This window comes from Empidonax traillii, unplaced genomic scaffold (genome assembly GCF_003031625.1).
Source record: "Empidonax traillii isolate 1590-97213 ecotype Southwest subspecies unplaced genomic scaffold, ASM303162v1 scaffold5697:size7412, whole genome shotgun sequence".
Taxonomy (NCBI): Eukaryota; Metazoa; Chordata; class Aves; order Passeriformes; family Tyrannidae; genus Empidonax; species Empidonax traillii.
This window is the reverse complement of record NW_020960890.1, coordinates 6,071-7,412: the sequence shown is the minus strand read 5'-3', so window position 1 is coordinate 7,412 and position 1,342 is coordinate 6,071. Positions and strand designations below refer to the sequence as shown.

Genomic DNA, 1,342 nt, shown 5'->3' with positions numbered 1-1,342 from the left:
ACCCCAAATTCTCTGCGATTTCCAAGCTCAGACACTTCATCTCTTTGCATTTCGCGGCCGGGATTGCAAAGACCAATTTTTATTCTCTCTCTCTTTTTTTTTTCTTTGTTTTTTTTTTTTTTTTCATAATAAAGCAGATTTTTCTCCACACAAACAGCGACTCCTCACTCAGCTCTCTACCCCCTTTTTTCTCGCGTTAGAGACACACACATACATTTAAACATTTTAAGAACATCTTTGCCCCCGCAAGACAGCGACAACGCACAACATTTCCACGCCCGATTTCTGGCGGGGCAGAGAGCCCTCAACTGCATATTCGCCTTTCTCCCCGCTCATCTTCGCCGTGGATGATTAAATCCATTAACTAATCGCCGAAACGAGCTCCCGACAACGAACCGAGCGCTCCCCTTACCTTTCGCTTCGCTGTCAGAATTGTCAGTGCTGGTGTCAGTGTTTTTAGTCAGCTCCTTCTCTGCCTCCGAGGGGCTTATTTTGGGCGCGGGGCAGCTTTTTTCCGTTTTGATGGTGTCGTTCTGAGGGTTATCTGGTTTTGCGTTTTCGGGGAAATTCACTTTCCCCACCGGGGGAGGAGGAGGAGGAGGAGGAGGAGGAGGCGGCGGAGGTGGCGGTGCCGGTGCCGGTGGTTCCAGATGCTCGCTCCTCGCGTTCAGGCTCGCCCTGGCTTCAAAACTCGCCTCAAACTCACTGGGATTGCTGCAGTTGGACGTCTTCTCCACCGAGGGGTAACCTTGGCTGGCTCGGTAGTAGCTGGGAACGGGGACTTCGTGGTCGTTTAGGCAAGACTCAGGCAGTTGGTTGGGGTAGAGGGTTGGCTCGGGGGCGTTTTTGGCCCTTTTCTCCGCGTTGTACATGCAGCAAACATTCTCCTCCTTGACACTGGCGGGGAAGGAGCAGGACGGCAGCTGCCTGGCAACAGGTTGCTCGATCCTGTACGCGGTTTTGGGGTCACACCAAGTGTCTAGCTGCGACAGGTAAGACGGATAGGTGCTGAGAGACAAGGCAGCGCTATTCACCTCGTCCCTTTTGGGAAGGGACGGGAGGATTCCACAGTTCCTCATGACTCCGCAGCTGAAATCGCTCCCGGGCTGCATGTACATCCCTTGGCTGGAGGAATAATTCTCCCCTCTACAGGTACCGGCCAACGAGTCCATCAAAAACGAGTTGGAAGTCACATTGTCGGGACATGACATTTTCAGAGAGAGAGGGTTTTTAAGGAGGAATACTCCAGCCAGGGGCTGACATCTTTTTTTTAGGGGGGAAAAAAAAAAAAAAAATATCAAGCGACCATAATTATCCACGCATCGCTTTTCCCCCCCCTACA

General features: G+C 51.8%; 1 protein-coding gene across 1 annotated transcript; it reads right to left on the bottom strand.

Moving 5' to 3' along the window:
• Positions 1-412: 412 nt before the first annotated feature.
• On the bottom strand, positions 413-1,248 carry HOXC10 (homeobox C10; the record flags this gene model as incomplete). Its single annotated transcript, XM_027911008.1, has 1 exon — positions 413-1,248. A coding segment is annotated over exon 1 (799 nt), but the record flags the coding sequence as incomplete, so codon positions are not given.
• Positions 1,249-1,342: the final 94 nt, after the last annotated feature.